Source organism: Cervus canadensis, chromosome 26 (assembly GCF_019320065.1).
Source record: "Cervus canadensis isolate Bull #8, Minnesota chromosome 26, ASM1932006v1, whole genome shotgun sequence".
Taxonomy (NCBI): Eukaryota; Metazoa; Chordata; class Mammalia; order Artiodactyla; family Cervidae; genus Cervus; species Cervus canadensis.
In genome coordinates, this window is record NC_057411.1 from 22599934 (window position 1) to 22623284 (window position 23351).

Below are 23351 nucleotides of genomic sequence, written 5' to 3' on the forward strand. Positions count from 1 at the left end.
TATTTCCAAGTTAAAATTGAACTTTTATGCTAATGTTGAATTAAAATTTTGAAAATACCTCATTTATGACTCAAATTCAAATTAAGATGAAAAAGCATAAAATAAATAAAGGAATAAAGTTTCATTTTTTGTTCCATGTAGACTCATTTAAAAATTATCTTAGTAGCATGATGCAAGGATTGAAAAGTTGCCATATTTCCAGTTGCAGTCAATTCTGTGAAACAGAGAACAAATATAGATTTAGTTATATGTTATAACTCTTCATCTCACCCCATTTGCAATTTTGGTGTGACTTTTTCATAAAAGAAATATTACAAAAACACCATGCTGTGCCCTATCTTAAAGGTTATAAAATTTCCTCTAGGGCCAAATATCAACTCACTTGGAATCATTTTATTAAAATGTCTGCTGAATCATGTTCACAAAAGGACGTGTATCTTAAGATTATCAAAACTATATTCTATTCCTCTTTTAAGTCCCATATCTGGACTGTGAGATTGTATTTTGACACATGAATTAAAAGACAATATATAAATTTTAAGTGAGATAAAATAATTGAAGCTCATAATGACTTGATTAGAAATGTGAATTCAGTTGATCTTTAAAATAAGCTCTAAAAGGTAATAGTCAATCATTGAGAATAAATTTATAATTAATCTTTAAGCTGGTATACTGATGGAAATTGCTGCTATTGGGGCTTATCCAGGAAAATGAAATGTAAAAGATATTAACTATAAAAATGATCAGTCTGTCTCCAATCTCCTAAAGCTTACCAGAAGTGAGGAGGGGCATTCACTTTGAAATCCTCTTAGACCTTAAAAATTAAAAAAAATAATAATAATAAGTGAATGAATTATACAATTCTTGCCTTTTGGCAAGAAAATTTTCCCCAAGTATTAAAATCAGCATCTTAGTATTTTGCCCTCATATGCTCATATATCAAAAACAAGATGTGAAATGAGTCATGTGGTTGCATAAGGAAAACTTAAAAATTGCAGAAAATAGCAAACCTTCTTAGGTTTGTTATTCTTAGCCAAATGAGATTATCAAATTCAATTCTGGCTTTATTGTTCCTTAATCCCCTTCATCTAAGTTCTCAACAGACCAATTAAATCATAGTTCATGATATTATTTCTTCCCAATACTCAGTTCCTTCTACATAGAAAGAACAATTACATCAGAATCTCCATGGGTAAGCCTAGACATTGAGATCTGGTGGTGGAGGGAGGTGAAGGTTCTCCAGCTTATTCTGTTTATAGCTAATGCTGAGAATCATTAACCTCAGCTATGCTTATTTTGGAACCATTCATTATTCGTTTTTTGTAGGGCTCTTAATTACTCTAATACACAAACATCAGAAGTTAAACAGCACAGTTAGTAAGTTTAGACTTACAATAATAGGGAAGGGTCCCCGGACAGGACCAGGTACAGGCTCCTGGTACAGCAGCAAGGCCTGGATGGGCATCTCTCTCTGGGGATAGGGCACTGCTTTCTGGGGAACAGACAGAACTTTGGGCTGAGAAAGGGACAGCACGGACTGAGGAGGAAACATGACGGTTGGAGGAAGAGGCTGGGGAGTCTGGTGCATCCAAGACTGCAGCAGAGGCAGAGGAAGGTGCAGGTTTTCAACATCAGTGAGGGTCAGGCTCTGGCCTTCAGCAAAGGGCTCAACTGGATATTTAGGGAAGGGCATTTCTTCGTGCTTAGGAACCATAGTCTCCTTCACTTCGGAGACTCCCATTATTTCGGGCTGAAGGAAAGGCGGCACCCCCACAGGGGTTTGAGGAAGAGGCAGGAAGTTTTGTGGGAGGCTGTAAGGGATGGGCCCAGCAAAGGGATAGACTAGAGACTGTGTCTGGGCAAAGGGGTGGATTTTATCCTGGAGTTCATCCTAGAAAGAAGGAAAAAAAAAACTGTGAGTCCATAATCCAGTTATAATTGTTACTCATGATGAATTATCCTCCTCTTTTTAAAACATAACTCAGTGAAGAGAGAGAAAGAAAATCTTCCATTTGGTTTGGTTAAGAAATTGTTTGGGGTCATATGAAGACTAATGAGTAAAATGCTCACTGAAGGATTTCTCATTAAGCCACTTCCTTCACAGGTGAAACCAGAGAGTCAAGTGAAATCAGTGTTTGGAGATTTCAGCACTTATTCTGCCTCTTCCTGAGTTGCCTGCAGAGTAGCAGCTATATATTTTGGATAATAGTCCAAACTGATTTCATATAACGAAGGAAGATCTATTTTAAAAAGACTTAAAAAGTTACACTGAGGTTTCGTTTTGTTTGTTTTAATAAAAACTTAGTATTAATATGTATTTTTTTTAATTTAATTCAAAGAGTTCCTTAACAATGGCCAACTTTTAGCACTACTTCTCTTGGTAGAAGGTGGTAATCTTGAGTCTTTAAGGGCATTAATTTGTAAATTCATTTTGATTTAGAAAATATTTGGCCTAAGTGCCAAACAATCAAACTTCAATTCTAAAACAGGAGAGCTTAAATATCACAATTAGATAAATATGTTACCACAAGAGTAATTTAATGAAAGAATTTTATGTTGTCCCCAAATCCTTATTTTTAAGCAAGCTCTGCTATTTAATAACTATGTGGTATGGTCACACATTTGCTTACTCCATTGTTCTGTACCTCGCTTCTCTCATCTGGGTAATGGAAATACTTTTTAGAACTGCACACATTTATAAATATGAGTATAAAAACTATTGAATGTAATATAAAACCATTGAATATTCACTGTGTGCCAGTTTGTCAACTCTGGGTAATTATGAATATTCTCAATTTGCAGGTGAAGACATTGATGTACAGAGAAACATGGAGCCAAGGTGATACAGCTGATGAGTCATCAAATGAGGATTAATGCTACACTGTCACCCTACTGTCTTCCATCAGCATATCCATCATTAGAATAAGGGGATCACAGTCCCTAGTCTGGAAATGTTCCTACTAATATGCAGTTATTAAAACCAGGTATACCATTAGTAAAATGAATATATCAGTAGTTATTCTTAGGTATTTATTCTATACTCTGAAATTTGATTATGTGTTTAAAAATGTCTTTATATCTTTAAAATATTTTCACTTTGTCAAAGTTTTCATTTCTTACACTGACATTTATATTACCATTCTTTAGACTGAACATAATTATTATAAATCTTTTTATGTGTTATGTTTCATAATACTTTTCAAAATATACTCATAATGAACAAGTTACCTCTGTTTGCTGCTGTCCCTCACTTTGCAACTTCTCAATTTTCTGCCAGAAAAAAATCACACATAAAGAAATGCTGTTTATAAAAATCAAACATGAAATGTTTAAAAATGTACATTTAAATATGAAGGTTTTACCTTAGTGATGTGTGTAATAGATTCCTTTGGAAAAATAAAAATAAAATCAGGTTTAGCTTTAAAGAAAAATTCTTATTTGTCAACATAAATCAGGCTAATATGGACAACTCATTTGATAATATCATTATTTTATGGCTGAAAGTTTATGATCCACTATTCTGAATAAAGCTGTTGTATAAAAAGAAAGATGATGCAGTCAAGAAAAAGAAGATTGGAGAGCATAGTACCAAAAGAGACATTTAATAGATGCTAATTGGGCTTCCCAGGTGGCGCTAGTGGTAAAGAACCAGCCTGCCAATGCAGGAGACATAAGAGATGCAGGTTCAATTCCCAGGCCAAGAAGTCCCCTGCAGGGGGAGATGACAACCCACTCCAGTATTCTTGCCTGGAGAATCCCATAGACAGAGGAACCTGGCAGGTCACAGTCCATAGGATCATACAGAGTTGGACAGGGCTGAAGCAACTTTGCATGTATACATGTCTCTCAATCACCCTGTTCTCTCCTTAGGACAACAAATGATGTCTCATACTTTCATCTGGTTCTAAAAGAATAATAGTCATTGAAAATATATAATAATAATCACTAATGCACTTGTTAATCATTCTTAGTTCCCCTGTTATGTTTAGGCTTCTAATGAATTATAAGAAATACATACGCTCCTATAAGGATCTTATGACCTTTGTGAAGAGACAAAGTATACTGATGCACTATTTAACCAACAGCTGATGACAGACCCAAAAAGAGTGGTGTAGGGTTATTATCTACCTCACTCTACCAGGCAGATTTGGGACTACACTCATTCTCACTGCCTCCTATTTACTAAATTGCTGGTATAATAATAAAATATGTCCATTTGCATGTCTGCCCACACTTTACAAAGGGCATCCATCTTTCCAGTTCATACTGCAGTTCCTAGTCAAAGTCTGAAACAGAAAGTGCTCAATAAATGCCAAAAGCATGGAAGGAGGTTACCATAGAGAGTTCATGACAGAAAAGAGGACTGTTCAGTTAATTAAGGAAAAAAAGCAGGGCACAGTGACACAATTTCAGATAGCAAACCCATTTAGAAATTACTAGAATATTAAACCTTCTAGACATTTATTCCTTTAAAATATATACAGTGGAAATTGACTATAGTTATCGGTCAGTACCTAGCCACATTGGCTTAAAGAACACTGGAGTGGGTAGCCTATCCCTTCTGCAGATCTTCCTGACCTAGGAATCAAACCAGGATCTCCTGCATTGCAGGTAGATTCTTTACCAACTGAGCTATTAGGGAAGCCTTAACTGCCCTGCTGCTGCTGCTGCTAAGTCGCTTCAGTCGTGTCCGACTCTGTGCGACCCCATAGACGGCAATTCACCAGGATCCCCCATCCCTGGGATTCTCCAGGCAAGAACACTGGAGTGGGTTGCCATTTCCTTCTCCAATGCATGGAAGTGAAAAGTGAAGTCGCTCCGAAGTGTCCCACTCTTTGCGACATCACGGACTGCAGCCTACCAGGCTTATCCGTCCATGGGATTTTCCAGGCAAGAGTACTGGAGTGGGGTGACATTAATGTAACACAAAAAGATAATACAGTGTTTTATTGTTCTAAATTTGGGAAATTGCCTCTGAATGAACACTATCTTACCTCACTGCTTGAAATGCTTTCCACAATCTGTAAAGGAAAAATAAAAATTGACAATTAGCTGAGTCTTCTAGATTATCAGACTGTTACTATTTTACAGTTAAATTAATTTTTTTCTTTGTATAAAAATATCTTACCTCACCGGATACATTGAGTTCTTCCTTCAAAAGAGAAAAAAAAAAAGAAAAACTTTAGTTCCCACTTTAGTTCAACTCATTATTAAATATTTTTCCTACCTAATTTTTACCTGCTTTATTCAGAGCTATCTATTTCACAAATCTGAAGAATAAAAATGTTATACATGTTTTGAGAGTCTTTTAAATTTAGTAACTTTCATTGGTATATTTTTGTTTTACCTTAATGAAAAGTTTTTATGGGTAACAGAAAAAAGAGTTATTTTAATTTTTACTTAACTCTTTTTATTATAACTATGAACATATTTATTATTGTTGTCTGATATGTCATCCTCTGGAGTATCATCCTGTGCTGAACAGATACAGGTAAACCTAGCACCCTAGAGTAAGAGATACAAATATTTCATCACTGTAATAAGATATATGTATCTAGATTGTATATGCATGCAATTGTATTTGTGCAATATTGCTCATTTTTTGTTCTTGTGTGTGTTCCTTCTTGTTGGTCTGTTGCTTATTGGTTTTCATTTTCTTTTCCTTTAGGGATTGATGTTACAGATGGTACAATACTATAGAAATCACTTTACCCAGGGTTGTGGTCCTATAGGGTACTGTTGAGATAGTGGATGAACATAAATGACTTTCTTAGCATTAAAAAAATGAAATAAAATCTGAGATTGTGCATTATTTATACATTTACAATGTTGGTAATGCGATTTTCTACACATAGGCAGACAGTACTAGTCTTATTTATTTCAACATTTTCTTCTGTATTTACCTCTCTTGCAAGGGCCAGAGCCACCAGGCAGGCAAGGATGAGGACCTTCATGGCTCTCAATTCCTGTGAATGGGACGATGAGGAAACAGTGTATTACTTGTCAGTCTGATATATTTTCTTATTTTAGTAGAATTACTTTCCTTTAAAAGGAACCAAAGATAGTGTATATAATAAAAATGTCCAAGATTCTATGCTTCCAGGGGAGTGCAGGTTTGATCTCTGGTCAGGGAACCAAGATCCTGCAAACCTCGTGGCAAAAATAAAAAGCCCTGTATTTTAGAAAAATATTAGTAGACATTTTATCATATGGCCAAGGTTAAAATTTACTATGACTCCTTAATCTTACATTTCAAGTTAATGTTTCACAGCCAGCCATTCAGATGTTTTCAGCTAACAGCCTATATCCTACTTCACTCTTTTTCATCGTATTCACAGTACTTATGAGTGTTTTTTGGAAAGACAGAAAAGAAGTTACAAATATTTACAGAAAAATTAAATGGTTGATTCACGTATTAAAAAATATGTATTTAGTAATTTTTATTGCCAGATATTGCTTCGATTCTGGGATTAGAGCAGTAAACAAAATATTAAGGTTTCAGTTCTGTTGGAGACTCAGTTTTATTGAGGGGCATCTGATCAAATAAAATGTATATGAAGAAGGTCATACTTTATTTTTATCTTTTCTCTACTAAACTAAGTGATTTTCATGAATGTTTGTCTTATTCATATCTTTTATTTCCAGTAAGACTTCTGTTTCATTTTAGCATTTTCTCTATTTGTTCCACTGATCCAGATGTTTTCTTGGACTGATTGGATTGTTTCTTCTCTACTTAGTCTTCATCCCCACATGCCTAATGTCATCTCTCCTTTGTCCCACATAATTTTAGAGACCATACACTATGCTTATTTTCTCTACATAGAACTATGTACTTATCTCTTGGTGATCTACCAGGGTGTCAGTTTCTCTTGCCCAGTCCCCACTTTAGACTACTTTTCCTTGGAGTACAAAATAAAATACCTTATTGTTTTTGACCAAAATGTATTAAATGGTTTGTTTTGTTGCATTTTTATAAGTTCTTGAAAAAAAATGCTCATGCCACCAACATCCCGTGACACACATCTTCAATCCCAGATTTTCAAACTAAATTAAGAAATTTTTCCTATATTTTTCTCATGGATGCTAATTCTTAATTTTTTTTACTTTATCCAAGATGTCTATAAACTTCTAAATAAATTTTTATTGTCAAGACCAAAAGAGAGTATAATATTCAGAGTTCATTACATGTAGGGAGGATATTATTAAATTTTGTTTATTTTATAATTAGCATTTTATATACCAATTTTTAAGGCATTTCATTACTGACTACTATACTTTGAGCTATAATTTCTGTCAGGCCACATTTTTCATTGTTTTTGTTTCCTGGTACTCTTTGCCCAACCTAGATTTTTTTTTTTTACAAAGTAAAATACTTTCTCTTTAATTTACTTATGTATTTCATGTATCTATTTTAATATTTTTGAAATATTGTAAGCTAAGTGATAAACTGGAAATTTGGATGTTCTAAGCAATTTTGATAAATATACTCTTCTTTTACAAATGCCATTTATAAACATTTCAAATAGCACATGTATCCTAACAACCGTCTTTATCTCTTGACTAAATATGCTACCTCTATAACCTTTTCATTGTTAGAGCTTTCTCAGTAAAACTTATTCAAATCCCCATAGTATAAATTAAATGTGCTTGCCTTTATGGCTGAGATAGGTTTAATCAAATTGAAAATATTTAATTCAAGAAAAGATCTTTTAATACAGCCTGTTAATTAGTCTTGTGCTAAAGAAAATAGAAACCACTGTTACTACATCTTTTTAGATTCCTAAAACATGTGCAGTCACTATAATTTTTGTCAAATCTTTATAGTCACTTCTATTTTTTAACATATTTGCTAAAAATAGTGTAAACCTTATCTTAAACACCCTTATTTTTAAGATCTATTTTAAGCAATTATATTCTTTCTACATTTTAACCTAGTCTGAAATGAAGATGAGTAGCAGATACACTGAAATTATATCTGAGATTCTTACCTCTTTTCCAAAGTAGAGGACAAGAAGTGAAGAAGGACCTGAATGGATAATGATCTGATTTTGTGGCTGCTTATATATAGTATTTAATGGCATGCTAATTTTGTGGTTTGAAATAAAACCAATAGTGAATTTAAACTCCTAGAAATCTGCATGATTAGAAAATGAATTCTTCCTATTTTCCTGTCCCCAGAAGTTCTGGGGAGCATTTTAAAGGGAATAATTCACAATATGATAAAGGAAATGAAATTGTCCAGTAGCTACAGACCTTGGCTGGGGCACACGGAAGTTTTGGCCCAGTCCCCAAATGATTGTAACCACAATAAGGTCTCTTTAGCATTTGGTGGGTTTTTGACACCTTGGGGTAAATTCTAATACACACCAGCAATACACAGACCACACAAAGAACACAATTTCATGCTAACCTGAATAGTTGTTAGTGTTTATGCTACAATGGAGAAAGTGGCAAGCAGTGTTTATGCTATGATGGAGAAAGTGACAAGCAGTGTTTATGCTAAATGGAGAAAGTGACAAGCAGTGTTTATGCTAAATGGGGAAAGTGACAAGCAGTGTTTATGCTAAATGGAGAAAGTGACAAGCTAACAAGCACATGATGATAGCTTAGACCTGAAGAGCGAAGAGAGTATAGGCTAAAAGGAAAGGAAGAATAGGCTCCTGAATATGGGGGGGGGAAAAAAAGTCAGTAAATTAAGCAAATGGAGTAGGAAAGGCAATCCACTCCAGTATTCTTGACTGGAAAATTTCATGGACAGTGGAGCCTGGTGGACTACCATTCATGGAGTTGACAAGAGTCAGACACAACTCAGCGCACACACATGCAAGCTAAATCAGTGAATCTGGGTCATGGATTGCAAGGAAAAGGGATGGAGGTGAGAAGAGAGAAAGAGAATGGGGTCAGATAATGGCAGACAAAGCATGCTGTGACTCTAAGGAATGTCAATCTTATTCTCTAGATAGTGGGGATTTGTTGAGGGGTTCTAAGACAGAAAGTAACATTTATTCAGAGAATACTTATGTAGAACAAATATTATCTGTACAGATTTATTAAAATGGGACAGCTCAAGTTTGGCCTCATATCTTTTATAGTGACTCAATGTTTATCAGCTAGTATTCATGGAAGGGTAAATGAGGGAAGGAAGAAAAAAAACAAAAGCCCAGACAGGAGGAGGGTCTTACCCTAAGTACTACAATAGAGTCTGAGCCAGACCTCAAAAGTACTTTTTTATTAATAGGAGCCCATTTACAAAAGCAGTCTTCAAGTTTCTTTGCCTCTTTAGTGATAGATATTCACAAATGTAGTTGTATTTCACACTACTCATTTTTACAAGGTTTGTTTCTTCTATTCATTGCCTTCAATATATTTATTCATGGCTTTGGGACAGATAGATGCCCTTCTAAAGTAAGTACTTTGACATAATTAATCATTTTTCTTCACAATATACCTTGCATTTATATCATGCTAAGATGTGTGTTGGATGGGAATACATCTCACTGTCACACAAGTTTTGTATTGCTTAGAAAACCCAAATTAACATCTACTATGTATTTGGGTTATTCAGCTAATATTCATTCTGAGACTGCTCATATGGACCCAGGAGGAAGTCAGGAAAATAAATGATGAAATGAACTCGGTGTCATAGATATAACTAGAAAAGGCCTTGGCTACTTCATATTCCTTTATGTGTTAGCTATTGGTTGCCAAGGCCACAGGCAAAAAAATGTGATTTCTGAGAAAAGGAACACAAAAGAAAGCATGTCCTTCTCATTCAACATTTTCCTTTTATTTTCTCAGGAAGATGCTTTACATATTGTGCAATAAACACAGCATTTCCTTATGACTATCTCTTGCCAATTTTGCATTATATTAATTGATAGAATTACGGATTCAATTGGACCAGAAAAGTAGGTAAAATCTTGATCAAGGAAATCCTTAGCAATATACTAAAGAAAGAAGCTTGTCCAAGGGAAAATTGAAAAGCCAACAATTTAAGATGGCATCAGGTACCACTGTCCAGGTAAGCCTCAGAACACAATGACCAGTAAGAAGCAAAGTTCCATGTGGGCAACTCAAATTTTTGCAATGTTACCTAAGTGTTGCCATTTTTATAAGGCAAAAGAATTTCATTAAGGAAAATTTTATTAGATAACCCAGGGTGAGGAGCAAGATATAGTCAAAGCAAGATGTTCTAGTACTAATTTTTATAAGCATGATTTGTTCAGCCAAAGTTTTTTTTCCCATGTTGGCTGATGAATATGAAATATGCAGTCCTGATATTTGGATATATTCTAGCTGAAACCATGTAAATAATATCCTCAGAAAGAAAGCAAGGGAAAAAAAAAAAAAAAGAAAGAAAGCAAGCAATAGAAAAGTTGGATGAAGAGTACAATAAAGGGACCAAAAAATATTCAGAAATAAGAACTAGAGGAGATATTGGGAAATCCCTGGTTGAGTCCAGTTTAGGATTTTGTACTTTCACTGCAGTGGGCATAATCTCTCATTGGGGAACTAAGATCCCATAAGCTGTGTTGGATGGCCAAAATAATAAATATTAAGAGATATCATCCATAAAATAGTTTAAGTTTATTTTAGAGAAGAGGAAATTGAGAATCTGAGAATTTGTATTACTTTTTCAAGATACTAAAGCTATTTAGAGAGAGAGCTGTTACTAAAAACTTCAGTTTCCTAAAAATTATTTGAAGTACTGTTTAATAAATTCCAAAATATAGAGGGGAGGAAAATAAAATACTGAGGATTCATATAATGATTCAGATTTAGAAACAATATAACACAGAATTAGTGAATTCTGACAAATTATTAAGTAGGAGCAGATAGTTCAGCATTACTCATGTAGATGGAGTATTTAATCCTTTCCAGGAGATTATCCAAATATAATAATTTCCTATTTATGTGAAGTATAACTATATCCTATTTATGTGAAGATTAGTTTATAAAGTTAATCAAGAACCAGAGAATAAGAAAAATGTTCTGTGAGTCAGCAGATACTATGAATGCATAAAACCCAGAGCCCTGATTCATAGGACACACAGCTAATCCTGATTATTATTCCTTTACATATGACCACAGAACTTCACTCAAGTTCAAGATACATTTGTTGAGCACATCAGTATCAGTTCAGTCCCTCAATCATGTCCGAATCTTTGCGACCTCATGGACTGAGGTACGCCAGGCTTCCCTGTCCACCAGCAACCCCTGGAGCTTACTCAAACTCATGTCGATTGAGTCCGTGATGTCATCCAACCATCTCATCCTCTTGTCATCCCCTTCTCCTCACACCTTCAATCTTTCCCAGCATCGGGGTCTTTTCCAATGAGTCAGATCTTCACATTAGGTGGCCAAAGTATAGGAGTTTCAGCTTCAGCATCAGTCCTTCCAATGAATATTCAAGAATGATTTCTTCTAGGATTGACTGGCTAGATCTCTTTGCAGTCCAAGAGACTCTCAAAGAGTCTTCTCCAACACCACAGTTCAAAAGTATCAGTTCTTTGGTGCTCAGCTTTCTTTATAGTCCAATTCTCACATCCATACATGCCTACTGGAAAAACCATAGCTTTGACTAGAGGGACCTCTGTTGGCAAAGTAATGTCTCTGCTTTTTAACATGCTGTCTATGTTGGTCATAGCTTTTCTTTCAAGGAACAAGTGTATTTTAATTTCATGGCTGCAGTCACCATCTGCAGTGATTTTGGAGCCCCCCAAAATAAAGTATGTCACTGTTTCCACTGTTTCCTCATCTATTTTCCATGAAGTGATGGGACTGGATGCCATGATCTTAGTTTTCTGAATGTTGAGCTTTAAACCAACTTTTTCACTCTCCTCATTCACTTTCATCAAGAGGCTCTTAAGTTCTTCTTCACTTTCTGCCATAAGGGTGGTGTCATCTGCATATCTGAGGTTATTGATATTTCTCCTGGCAATCTTGATTCCAGCTTGTGCTTCATTCAGCCAAGCATTTCACACGATGTATTCTGCATATAAGTTAAATAAGCAGAGTGACAAGATACAATCTTGATGTACTCCTTTCCCAATTTAGAACCAGTCTGTTGTTCCATGTCCAGTTCTAACTGTTGCTTCTGGACCTGCATACAGATTTCTCAAGAGGCATGTCAGGTGGTCTGGTATTCCCACCTCTTTAAGAATTTTCCACAGTTTGCTGTGATCCACACAGTCTAAGGCTTTGGCGTAGTCAATAAAGCAGAAGTAGATGTTTTTCTCTAATTCTCTTGCTTTTCTGATGATCCAATGGATGTTGGCAATTTGATCTCTGGTTCCTCTGCCTTTTCTAAAACCAGTTTGAACATCTGGAAGTTCATGGTCCACGTACTGTTGAAGCCTGGCTTGGAGAATTTTGAGCATTATTTTCCTAGCATGTGCGATGAGTGCAATCATGTGGGCCTTTGGACATTCTTTGGCATTGCCTTTCTTTGGGATTGGAATGAAAACTGACTTTTTCCAGTCCTGTGGCCACTGCTGAGTTTTCCAAATTTGCTGGCATATTGAGTGCAGCACTTTCACAGCATCATCTTTCAGGATTTGAAATAGCTCAACTGGAATCCCATCACCTCCACTAACTTTGTTCATAGTGATGCTTTCTAAGGCCCAGTTGACTTTGCATTCCAGGATGTCTGGCTAAAGGTGAGTGATCACATCATCATGGTTATCTGGGTCATGAAGATCTTTTTTGTATAGTTCTTCTGAGTATTCTTACCACCTCTTCTTAATATCTTCTGGTCTCCTAGGTCCATACAATTTCTGTCCTTTATTGTGCCCATCTTTGCAAGAAATGTTCCCTTGGTATCTCTAATTTCCTTGAAGAGATTTCTAGTCTTTCCCATTCTATTGCTTTCCTCTATTTCTTTGCATTGATCATGGAGGAAGGCTTTCTTATCTCTCCTTACTATTGAGCATATACTACATGCTAGACCAGTATTTTTCAACCTTCATATTATTGATATTTTGGGCAGAAGAATTCTTTTTTGTGGGGGTTTTCCTAATGTGTTGTAGGATGTTTAGCAGCATCCCTGGCCTCTACCACGAAGATGGTAGTAGCACCAACTGCACAACTTTTAGAATCAAAAATGTTTCAAGAAATTTCCCAATGTCTCCTGAGGCAGGGTGTTGAAAACTCATCTCACATTTAGAATGACTATGCTAGAAGACTAGAAAGGTCACACAATGGAAAAAAAGATGTAGATGTTGTGGTTGCTGCTTGTAATTATATCATAAATGTGAAAGCACATATGACTATACTTTGTCATGAAAGTAATTTCCCCACTCCATAATTTCATCCTTCCTACTCTCCTATACCATTTCTTATCTACTTAATAGCCCTCTTTTATATCTGAAGCAAAACATTATTTGATTTCATCAGAACCTAGGACCCTGTCAGTTCTTCAATGCCTTTAAATTCATATGCCTCTACACCCCTCTTTTCCACCTTAAATTTCAAGGAAATCACTAGTTCACTTTTTATACATATACCTAAATCCCCTACTTGTCTCTGATTTTACTATACTGTCTTACCTAAATCATACCACAGATTAATCCAAATTCTACCTTCTGCCTCTGTGAATGTAGCTGAGAAAAATAATACTCAGCATGACAATTGTTCTCACTATAAAATGAAGTTCAGCAGTCACATTACATATCCTTCTCCACATTCTTAGACTGTTATTTAACATTCAAAGCAACAACACCTTTACATATACCTTTCATTGATTTCCTCTTACTCTCAGATTAAAATCCAAAACTCATTAAAATGACCTAAATACCTTACATCATTAGATGTTTCTTTGTTCTGTATATTCTCCCTCTAACTCCTGCTCTGTCCACTGGCCTCTTGCTATTCACTGAACACAATAGCTGAGCTGACACCTGAGATCTTCCCATTGGTTGTTTGCTCAGTCTGTGATTCTTTCCCCACATAATCGCATGGACCATTCCGCACTCTATACTTATGTCTCTACTTACTTTTTCTGTGAGGCTTTTCCTGGCCGTGTTACCCTAGAATCAATCACCTGATGTTATAGAGGGATAACTGAACTATGGAATGGGTTAAACAACAGGCATTTATTTATTGTGTTCTAGAGGCTGGGAAGTCCAAAACCAGGGGACAGCATAGTTGGATTCTATTGTATAGGCCTTCTCACTGGCTTGCAGACAGGTGTCTTCCTCCTGTATCTTCACATCGTGGAGAGAAAAAGCCCTGGAGTCTCTACTACTTCTAACATAGGCGTTAATCCATCATAGGTTTTCCACGCCATGACCTCACCTAAACCTCAGTGGTGGCGCTAGTGGTCAGGGACCCGCCTGTCAAAGCAGGAGACATAAAGACACTGGTTTGATCCCTGGGTTGGAAAATCCCTTGAAGAAGGGAATGGCAACCCATTCCAGTATTCTTGCCTAGAGAATCCCATGGACAGAGAAGCCTGGCATGCTACAGTCTTATAGGGATGCAAAGAGTTGGACACAACTGAAGCAAATTAGCATGCAAATCTCAGTACCTCTCAGAATGCTCAATTCCTAATAGAACAGATTGCAAGGTAAGGTTTCAACATATGAATTTAGAGTGACACAAACAGTCAAAAACATAAGGTAACCTGCTTAAAGGCAAGAATAGGAGATTATCTCTGTATATTTCCAATACCCAGAAGGTTTGTGTTACCTAGTAGGTCATCATATGTTGTTTTGTATTTGTTAGCTGCAGTACTTTTCATTTCAACAATCCACACAGGAATATACACACCAAAAAAAATTTTTTTAGTTTATTTTTTAGCTAAATAAACTGTTTTAAAAAAAAAAACAATTTGTAACAAACTGTAGGCCATGCTTTAGTGTAGGAGAAATATAGAAAAAGGAGGAAAATGAAGGAGGAGGAAGAAGGGAAAGAATAAGAACAAAAGGAGAATAAGAGGAGAGGGAATTCCAGCATAAATATCACGATAAATACCCTTTCACAGGTCACATCCTTATGCCACTAATTTAATGTCACACCTGTGATACAGGAGCATCTCTTACTCAGTTTTTTCCTTGTAAATAAAAGACCTTGGCATTTGCAAACAATGTGGTTATAGAGAATATATGCCTGTCTCTCTCACTTACAAAGTATCAGGACATATTCTGGCTCCTCAGTCTTCTAAAATGACCTACTGTTCTTGGAGGCTGAAGCCACAAGTAACACATGAGGGCTACTCCCGTGTTTAGAGTCCAATATTCTAAGCTGCTAGTGTCATACACAATGCCCACACCTCCTCCCATATCGAAGCAGAAAATGATGAGTGGAATAAAGCCTCCATTTTGGTGTCACAAACTAAAATATGGATGAGTCAAATTTAATCGCAAACTTTCAATGTGTTTTGCCACCTATCAATTTTTATAAACTGAAGTTTGTGTTTGTTGCTGTTGTTGTTTGGTAGGGCCATTAGAATATTAGTTCACTTTGTGTTCTCTAGGCTGAGTGTCATAATTCAACTAGAATAGTGCCTAAGAACATGACTTAAAAGAATCAAAAAGACATAAGTGGGGAAGTGGGGGAGTAAGCAGTAAGGGAAGGAGAAAGAAAGAATAAAGGAAGATAAGAAAATCATTTGACAATTCCAAAAGAATAAAGAAGGACTTATTTTAAAGATCAGATTTATCAGTGATTCCTAATCTATATATCTGTTTTCTATTGAGAATATACTACAGATTGGATTTGCTTCTTGCTTTTGAGAAGCAACCTCATATATACCTGAGGAATAAAAAACAATGAAGTAGGGAAAGAATTGTTTAAATTGAATTGGATTTTAATGCTTTATTTACCTTAAAAAAGGTTTTGTATCATCTTATATGCTGCTACTGCTGCTGAATCACTGCAGTCATGTCTAAGCCTGTGCAAGACTGCCCTCTGCCAGGCTCCTCTATTCATGGGATTCTCTAGGCATGAGTACTAGAGTGGGTTGCCATGTCCTCCTCCAGGGCATTTTCCTGACCCAGGGATCAAACCCAGGTCTCCTGCATTGCAGGCAGATTCTTTACTACTGAGACACCAGAGAGGCCCACCTTATATGTTACCTAGAATATAACACTAATGTCTAGTGGGGATCGTCAAATATTGCATAGAAAATTCATGTAATAAATATTTCCTGTGATATAAAGCTAAACCTTAATTCCTGTTGTAAACCTCAATTCCTGATACAAAGCTAAACCTTAAAGGGTCCAGTCAAGAGACAAACATACATTTATTAGTCTGTTATGTGGTTTCTCAAACTTTAAGATACACAATCACCTGGATATATTGCTAAAATGGTATTTCCAGTACCTCTCCAAGATTCTGTTTCAACACTTCTGTAAAGAAAATTAATAAATTTGCATTTCCAACAAACTCTCAGGGAATGATGATTCTGATCATCCCACATACCACATTTTGAGTAACAGTATGGTGTCTCACATGGTAAAAAATTTGCCTGCAATGCTGGAGACCCAGGTTCAATCCCCAAGTCATGTAGACCCCTTGGAGAAGGGAATGGCAACCCACTTCAGTATTCTTGCCTGGAGAATTCCATGAACAGAGGAACCTGGCAGGCTACAGTCCATGGGGTCCCAAAGAGCTGGATATGGCTGAGCAACTAAAAAAAACATAAGGATATTAATTAGCAAGCTTATTTTCCACTAAGGATAAATGAGCCCCTAAGACTCAAAGGAAGTAAATTCATTCAAGATATATGCATCTACTTACTATGAGAGATAGAAAGTACTGAGCTTCATGGTCGTTTGACTTTAAAATTAAGAATTGTTTTATTGAACAATACCCCATGAGATTACCAATTTTTACAAGTATTTGACTCGAAGACTTAAAATATTCTAAATCAATAGAAAAAAAGTACAATTTAGTAATTTGGAGGAATGAAGTAACTTCATTCCATTATGTCAGTTATCACCATTTATTACAAAGCACATAAAGTTTTAATAGATGATTTTTTTTTTTTGGTATATACTTATTTCAAGTTGGGCACATATCTGTTGAAATAGGATAGATGGTGTTCGACAGAAACATTTTTGCCATTCCATTTATTTCTACACTTGACTTATGCTAACACACTTTGCCTTTGTCTTATTCACACTTGTCTAGACTAACGGGGATTAACATTTGATGGGTCCACTGGTTTCCTGGCCACTTGCTTCACAAACTTCTTTTGTAAAATCACCCTGTTAAGTTTACTTTTAGTGTCTGTGGGGACAGACTTTAGGAAGTATTTTCAGTTCTATAATATCTCATAACTGATGTAATTATAAAAACAAATGAAGGATTTCAAGGTATTTAAACACAGCAGTTTTCTAGCAAAGAACATCTCCTGAAGCATCAGAATTTCCACTTTTGTGACTGGTAAGTCTCATTTTCGGGAAAAAGTTAACATATTCATGGGTAATAGAGTATAATGTAATTTGAAATTTTTTGATTGCTAGAATGAATTGGAAACCATTTATAAAATGTGTGCTATTTATTGATAATTTTGCAAATAGAAACAATTTCAATAAATGATATTGGGGTCATAATTAAGGCAGAGTTTAAGAGAGGTTTAGGAGGTAGATTGTTGCTTGTCATTCTACCTCCTAAACCTCTCTTATAATTATATATATATAACAGCAATCTAAATGGTAGCCTGACACCTTTTTTGTCCTTCTTGCAGACTGAACTATTCACTTTCATGCTCTCATTTTTGTTTCTCTGCAGGCCACCCACACTTTACTTACCCACTTGCTCTATATTATGTAACACAACTTATGTTTTTACTTTCTTAAATATCTCCATTCTCTTGGCCTGTTTAAGATGTTCATTTTCTGTGTGTTTATAGCACTTTAGTATTTCCAAATCACAACACTTACCTTTACTTATCAAGATCCCTACTGGTTTCTAAGTTCCATGATGTCAAGAAATGTGTTTATGTGTTTCAATTGTCCTTGCATTTCTAGTGTGTTTCACTAGGCTTTAGAACATAGTTTGATGTGTAAATGAAATGTTTTGTGTGTAAATGAAAAAATGAATGGGCTACTGATTTTTCACATATGCTCTCACAGGACTCCACCAAACATGAAGATCTTTATCTTCGTCTTTATTATGGCTCTCATCCTAGCCATGGTTGTAAGTATACTGGGAATTTTGAAGAATATGTTTTCAAAATTAGCCAGAGTGTCTTGTTTACGTGTTTTGGCCTAAATGTGCCGGTGCAGGAGACATCAGAGACACGGGTTCAATCCCTGAGTCAGGAAGAGGGCATGGCCACACACTTCAGTATTCTTGCCTAGAGAATCCCATGGACGGAGGAGCCTGGCGGGCTACAGTCCACAGGGTCACAAAGAGTCAGAAATGACTGAAGTAACTTAGCACGCATGCACATGCATTTACCTGGACAATGCTTTAGAAATTTTAATGTTTTTAAATGAATGTTTTCCTTGAATTGTACTACATAAATTCATTAAGGACTTAGAATATATCTTTAATATACACACATATAATGTCACATCCATGCACAACACTAAACACACAGAAACATACATGTATAATAATCTTAGTGTGAAAATTAATTTTTTAAATTAATTTTAAATTAATTAAATTAATTTTTAAAATAACCTCATAAAAATGTGAGTCTGAGGTGCTAATAAAGACATTTAAATACTAAAAACTCTAAATCTATGAAAAGTCAGGGCTTCCTTGTAGGGTCATTTACTGCTTTGGGTCACTAGGCAAAACTGACCTCTCTGAATTGCTCTCATCTTCCTCTAAATTTGTTTCTCCTTCTGTGAAAGCAATGGTAACTTTCACTTTGATATTCTTTGTGTCTAGTTACTGAGATACTCTTCAAGAAATAAGATGACTTCTGTTAATCCAACAAGTTGTCATGGATGTTTCAAAAACAAATTGGTTATTTATATCACAGTAACAGATTATTTTTCTATAAAAAAATAGAAGTAGAAAAAAATTTTTTAAGAAGGAAACAGAAAAAAACTTTATATCAGACCCTATTAGCATAACTAATTAAGTAGCTCTTGAGCTACTTGAACATATCCGCATAAAAAGCATTTGACTTGAGCAAATCTAAACCTTAATTTTCAATTTTATTCTCCAATTCGCAGTGATACATTTGTCTCCCTTTCAACAAAAAAGAAATTGTTCCACTGTGAATCGCTATTTGAATCTAGCAAATTAATAATAGTAAAAGTTTTCTCTTCACTCATATTAAAGGTGTTGTTCAACTAACCAAAAAAAAAAATTTTTAGTGTATCAATTATCCAAAACTTTACCTCTTTGTTTAATCAGAATTGAGGCAGCTAAATACATGTTTGCACTCAATTTATAACTGAGAAATTAAAATGTTAACTATTTTCTTCTTTTCTTTTTTCCCAGGGAGCTGATTCATCTGAAGAGGTAAGACACTTTCCTTCACTGGAATATTTGAAAATGAAACATGTATTAAAATGTTAATCTGTTCTTTACCTTAACAGAAACGTCGCTGGAAACGGAAAAAGCATCATGTATGTATTCCTCTGATAATGTGGTATAGTATAAGAATATTTTCTACTCTGAATATTTATTCTATGAGAGAATACATACTTATTTCTGAAATATATCTATACAATGATTAGCTTAAGTATACATTGAATTATCTTTTTATGATACACTAGGTAAAGACCCAAAAGACTTTTGTACTATTACTGTTTACATAGAAACCTATAATGCCACCCTGATAAAGCCAGTTATTTTCTAAGAAAAGTTATTTTTGTTTGGTAAATAATTGCCTTCCTCTGAAGAATATTGAAATTCTAATTATACTAAGTACAATATATACCTAAAGGACCATAGAGGCTGCGAAAGAACATATATTATGTGGTCAGTTTCCATTTTCTGGTTCTTTTGGAAGGTAATGAAGTCCTTAATGTATGTTGAGTTGGCCAAGTTAAAGAAAAGAGACAATTTCATCTATTTAACATTTCTTTTAATGAAATGTATCACTGGTGTCTCATATTATTTTGACATGTCATATCAGTTTGATAGGTCTCCAGAATTCTTACTAATACAGTAAGTAGATAAATTCAAATAGCTTCAAAAAAAAAAAATGCAGAGGGACAGATGCCATACATTTGGATTAACAAAAGTGAATATTAAGGAATGCAGGAGTTTTAAGAGACAGTATCTCATTTATAAGTAAAGAACGAGATGTAGCAAGTCCACCTCGACTGGAGTTAGTAAATTCCTCCTCCTTGGATTTAAGAATGAGCAAAGTAGAAATTTGAGCAAAATAGTAATATAAGTAATATTGAACCATTTGCGAGTGGTTGGCTATACCCAATGGCTCCATGTATATTACGAGACAACAAAAGTGTTGTAAATAGTAAAAATATAAATGAATTATTGTTCTTTTAGTACTTTAAAACCATTATTCCTTTTTTAAAAAAGTAAAACCTATCTAAAAGTTTGAAAAAACAATTGCCTAGATAATATATAAGGTCCTATCAACATTAATAACCTGTTTTTCATGGAAATTATTGTAAATTATTTGCACTGTCATTGTCTCATTCTTTATAATTTTCTCCTTCCTTTTGTTTATATACAGAGAGCATATTTTCAACATTACCAGCCACATAAACAACATCCAATAAATTATCCTCCTGCATATCCATTTCCTTAAAATTCTGCTCAGTAACTACAGGAGAGGTAAGCCAGGGCTGATAACATTTAATATTCTCCAAAAGTATCAATGATGACAGTTAAAACAAGGAAAAACATAAGACATCAAACCCATTTGAGAAATGCAGCCTAGCGTAGGTCTTCTAAATTGTATGTATTTATCTAATTATTTCAAACAGAAAACTTCTATCTAGGTTGGTAGACAGGTGGGCTATGGTGACCAGAACACCTTGTGTTTGTATGCTGTTCCTGACAACTACAGTTTCACAGCCTTGAACTATTCCTAATCTTTTCTAAACTTTAATTTTCCCATGGACAAAATAGGTATTATAATAATTCTTTTTTTTGGCAGGGGGGGATAACTTTTTTACACTGCTGTGTCAGTTTCTGCTTTAGCAAAGTGAATAATCCATATATATATATATATATATATATATATATATATATATTCTCATTGGTTATTTATTTTACACATAGTATATTAATTGTGCTTAATCATTCAGTCATGTCCAACTCTTTATGACTCTGGATGGTAGGTTCCTCTGTCAGTGGGATTTTTCAGTCAAGAGTACTGGAGTAGTTGCCATTTCCTTCTCCAGGGGATCTTCTCGACCCAGGGATTGGACCCATGTCTCCTGTGTCTCCTGCGTTGCAGGCAGATTCTTTACTTGCTTAGCCATTGGGGAAGTTCTACACATAGTAGTGTAGCCATCAATTCCAATCTTCCGATTCACCCTTCCCCCACTTTCTCCCTTGTTATCCATGCATTTGTGCTTTATGTCTGTGTCTCTATTTATGCTTTGCAAATAATATAATCTGTACCATTTTTCTAGATTCCACATATAGGCATTCATAAATGATATTTGTTTTTCTCTTTCTGACTTAACTTTACTCTGTACAACAGTCTATGCTGCTGCTGCTAAGTCATTTCAGTCGTGTCCAACTCTGTGCGACCCCATAGAGGGCAGCCCACCAGGCTCCCCCATCCCTGGGATTCTCCAGGCAAGAACACTGGAGTGGGTTGCCATTTCCTTCTCCAACAACAGTCTATGGGTCCATCCATATCTCTGAAAATGACATAACTTGTTCCTTTTTATGGCTGAGCTTCATTTCATTGGCTGCTATGCCACTGACTTTCACTCAAATTGAATTCCCCCTTGCCATTAATGACAGGACGAAGACATTTACTTGACTCCCTTGGTATAGGTAATAGCTAAAGACATTTGAAAAAGGAAGGATGCATTAAAAATATTATTTGGGAAAGATATCTTTGGATGAGGTGTATAAGCCATTTTTAAGCAGAAGGGCAAGGGGATTGAATTAGGTTGGTGATAGAAAGCAAACAGAAAAAGACTTTTCTTTCTAGGGTAAAGTGAGAAATGTAAAAGTTGGCAGAAACTTTTAGGGGAAGTTGGGTAGCTGGAAGGAAGTGATCAGCCAGGTCTGACAGAAAAAGTGACCACTCTGATCAGCTGATACTCGTGATAATTTGATGAGAGGACACATTCCCCGATTCAGTGCCTTTCCACAGCTAGGGGCAAGCAGACATCAGGGCACCTTGGAAGGCAGGAAGGGAGGGGATAACAAATGGGCAATTGTGAACACCTGGTCAGGTACAAACGTGTATACATTAATATAACTCAAAAATTAAAAAAGCATAATGGTATTATTAATGACTTTATCTGTAGTTCAAATTTAATATAGTGCTTTCTCTTTATCCACAGATTTTCACAATGATTTTTCCTACTCTTCCTGTTGTGTTGAAAACCCATCTTTCAAATGAATAAAACAAAGAAAAAAAAATCAATCAAGTAGTTGCACAACACACACTTGGAATCAAATATCAATATTTTAAAACATAGTAATGATACTATCTGAACTATGTAATTGGCTTCTACTTTCTTTCCTCTGTTCAAATATTTTGAAAAATTTTTAAACCTACCATGCTTAATAAATTGATCTATCAAGCATATACTGGGTATCCTGTGGTATAATGTCTAAGCACTGTGATAGCAAAGTACCAAAATCACTTAATTAAGTAAGAGTTTGGGGATAAGTATATGCCCATGAAGGCATCACCTCCATCAACTCCATAAACATATCCATCATCGAGAAATATTTCCACCCACGTCCTTTATTATTATTTGATTATTATTATTTTATGTGGTTGTGGGTGGTAAGAACACACAATAGATCCCTCTTAGCAAATCTTAAAGATAAAATACAGCATTGTCTTCTAGGTATTACATTCAGTTCAGTTCAGTTCAGTCGCTCAGTCATATCTGACTCTTTGCGACCCCATGAATCGCAGCATGCCAGGCCTCCCTGTCCATCACCAACTCCCGGAGTTTACCCAAACCCGTGTCCATCGAGTCGGTGATGCCATCCAGTCATCTCATCCTCTGTGGTCCCCTTCTCCTCCTGCCCTCAATCTTTCCCAACATCAGGGTCTTTTCCAATGAGTCAACTCTTCACATGAGGTGGCCAAAGTATTGGAGTTTCAGCTGCAGCATCAGTCCTTTCAATGAACACCCAGGACTGATATCCTTTAGGATGGACTGGTTGGATCTCCTTGCAATCCAAGGGACTCTCAAAAGTCTTCTCCAACATCACAGTTCAAAAGCATCAGTTCTTCAGCACTCTGCTTTCTTCACAGTCCAACT

At 35.5% G+C, this 23351-nt stretch overlaps 1 protein-coding gene across 1 annotated transcript in view; it reads right to left on the reverse strand.

The window, feature by feature from the left end:
* Window positions 1-208: 208 nt before the first annotated feature.
* CSN2 (casein beta) overlaps window positions 209-23351 on the reverse strand; it is a 112849-nt gene continuing 89706 nt past the window's right edge. Inside the window, exons 2-8 of the mRNA XM_043447622.1 lie at window positions 5904-5966; window positions 5129-5152; window positions 4995-5021; window positions 3363-3386; window positions 3229-3270; window positions 1394-1891; window positions 209-214 (exon numbers count right to left, since the gene is read on the reverse strand). Coding sequence (XP_043303557.1) covers window positions 209-214; window positions 1394-1891; window positions 3229-3270; window positions 3363-3386; window positions 4995-5021; window positions 5129-5152; window positions 5904-5954 — 672 coding nt within the window. The 5' untranslated portion in view covers window positions 5955-5966. The remainder of the gene's footprint in view (window positions 215-1393; window positions 1892-3228; window positions 3271-3362; window positions 3387-4994; window positions 5022-5128; window positions 5153-5903; window positions 5967-23351) is intronic.